Source organism: Myotis lucifugus, unplaced genomic scaffold (assembly GCF_000147115.1).
Source record: "Myotis lucifugus unplaced genomic scaffold, Myoluc2.0 scaffold_349, whole genome shotgun sequence".
NCBI lineage: Eukaryota > Metazoa > Chordata > Mammalia > Chiroptera > Vespertilionidae > Myotis > Myotis lucifugus.
The window spans coordinates 450,426-452,829 of record NW_005871397.1 but is presented as its reverse complement, the minus strand read 5'-3'; the positions used below and the strand labels follow the sequence as shown (position 1 = coordinate 452,829).

The 2,404-nt window shown below is 37.7% G+C and overlaps 1 protein-coding gene across 1 annotated transcript in view; it reads right to left on the bottom strand.

Moving 5' to 3' along the window:
- NIPAL1 (NIPA like domain containing 1) overlaps window positions 1-2,404 on the bottom strand; it is a 28,071-nt gene extending 25,667 nt beyond the window's left edge. The window contains exon 1 of the mRNA XM_014466635.2: window positions 2,299-2,404. Within this exon, the coding sequence (XP_014322121.1) occupies window positions 2,299-2,404 (106 nt within the window). The remainder of the gene's footprint in view (window positions 1-2,298) is intronic.

The following is a 2,404-nucleotide window of genomic DNA, read 5'->3' as shown; positions in this document are numbered from 1 at the left end:
GAGATTAGCTGGATCCTTTACAATCTTGTTTTAAGATTTGTTACGGTTGTTTGAGTATATCCTTTGCCCTAGATCTAGTTTAGACCTATTACTAAAAGTGTGGCTTTTCTGTGAACCTTGTTAATTCTGGGGTTTTCAATGAGATCACTCCACTCTGACAGGAACTTGACTCTCCAAACTCTGTGTGAATTCTGGCAATTATTTAACATTTAGTTCCCTGGCAGTGATATGCTACCTACTTACCTAAAAGACTTAAAATTCTCAGATACAACCCTGTGCTGCTACATGATAGATTCCTTTCCTACTCTGACTTCTTCTGAGCTCTTCTGTATTTAATCATGTTACTACTTAACTAGAAATTTGATACTCTAAAGAGAATTATTAATTAATTAATAGTGAGCTCCAGTAACTGCCTCTCAGTGAAAAAAATAATGTTAATTGTTACCATATTTTAGGACCTAGTTTGTGCCAGACACTGTGGGAAGAGTTTTATGTAGGTTATCTCTAAGTACCATAACCTGATAAAAAGAATCCTCCAGTATACTGATGAAAAAACAGAGACTCAAGGAAGTGAAATCATTTTCCCAAGACCATAATGCTGCTGGTAATTGGCAGAGTTAGAATACCTTAGTCTAACTCCAGTCTATTAAATTTCCAATATTCCAAGCAGCTATTAACATCAAGTGCTAAAATGTTATTACTCAGCTTTTCCTAGATGTATAAGAGGGTTAATCAAAATTCTATCAGTTAAATTCATTTTATTTATTTTAAATTGTATAATACTTTGGGAAGGGTCTTATAATTTCAGTTACCATAGGATGATGGTAACTTGGTGTGTGCACAACTCTGAGGGGTGGGATTGAGACTCTGTAGCAGTGGTTCTCAACCTTCCTAATGCCGCGACCCTTTAATACAGTTCCTCATGTTGTGGTGACCCCCAATTTCATTGTTACAAATTGAACATAATTAAAGCATACTGATTAATCACAAACAACAATATGTCATTATATATGTGTTTTCCGATGGTCTTAGGCGACCCCTGTGAAAGGGTCGTTCCACCCCCAAAGGGGTCGCGACCCACAGGTTGAGAACCGCTGCTCTATAGGCTCTAAAATTCTACTTCGTTTATTCACTCAGTGGGTCTGGTTTTATAGATTAGATGACCATGTTCTATATGAGTAAGCTTTCTCTCTGTAAACAGATTTACCTGAGAAGCTAAATTATAATCAAAGGTGGTTGCTCATTAGCAGAAATCTGTCAATGTATTAAGCACCTTATTTATGGAAGAGAGTTTACCATACTAGATATATCATTTCACTAAGAAGTGAAGAAGTTACATAAGTTGCTCTAGGCAACACAGTTCACAAGTGTAAGAACTGGGATTTGAACCCATGTATCTAATGTCCAAACTATTAAGCTAAACCGCCTCTCTTAGTGGGTGATCTTAAGGATGCTCCCTAGCCCAGTGCCTAGCATGTAATACTATCCTTTTTTCTTTTTAACTGAATAAGAACAATATCATTTTCTTACTTTTGCACATTTTACATATTTCATACTCTGAGTTCTCTAAACAAAGAAGAGTTAATAGATACTTAATGAATTGATAATATGTTAATCCAATTAATATATTAATATATTAGCTATTTGGGGAAGGCAAATTGATGAAAATCATGGACCATCTCAGAAAATAGCACATTTTCATCTATATACCAAATTATGCTATATCATGGGGTCCTGGACCCTCAAACTCTGCCAATGGAATTCATATAAGAACCTTTGCACTCCAAGGACCATAGAAGGCAGTTCTACTGATTCTCTTTATGAATATTGCTACTCTCTGAACTATGCAGCCGACATTTAATCTGGGTTGAATCCTCATTAATAAAGTAAGTACAAGAAAATACGTACATTTTTATTTATTCATTTCAATGAGGTACTGACATGCAGCTGCTTATTTTCCAAACAGGAATCCTAATGTCCCTCTGTCCCCAGTCTGTTCTTCTCGGTGTCCTTCCTATCTCAGGAGATGGCGATCTCTTCTTTAGTTGCTTAGGCCAAAAAATCTAAAGTCATCCTTAACTCCACTCTTTCATTCACACCCTACATCCAATCAATTGGCAAATCTTACTGCTTCTGTCTTAAAAATATATCCCCTTCTCACAGCCCCACTTCTGCTGTCCTGGTCTGCATCCAGAGCAGGGAAGGAATCTATCATGTAGCCTCCTAACTGTTCTCTATATGATCTGTCCTCTAAGACCTTAATTCCTCCTCCTCCTCCCTGTGCCTCCTCTAACTTACCCACTTGGCCTCCTTGCTGTTCCTTTACTGCTCCAAGCACAGTCCTGTCTTCAAGCTTTGCATATGTGGTCTTGCCAGGAAGATCCCCGCCCCCCCAAGTGGGCAT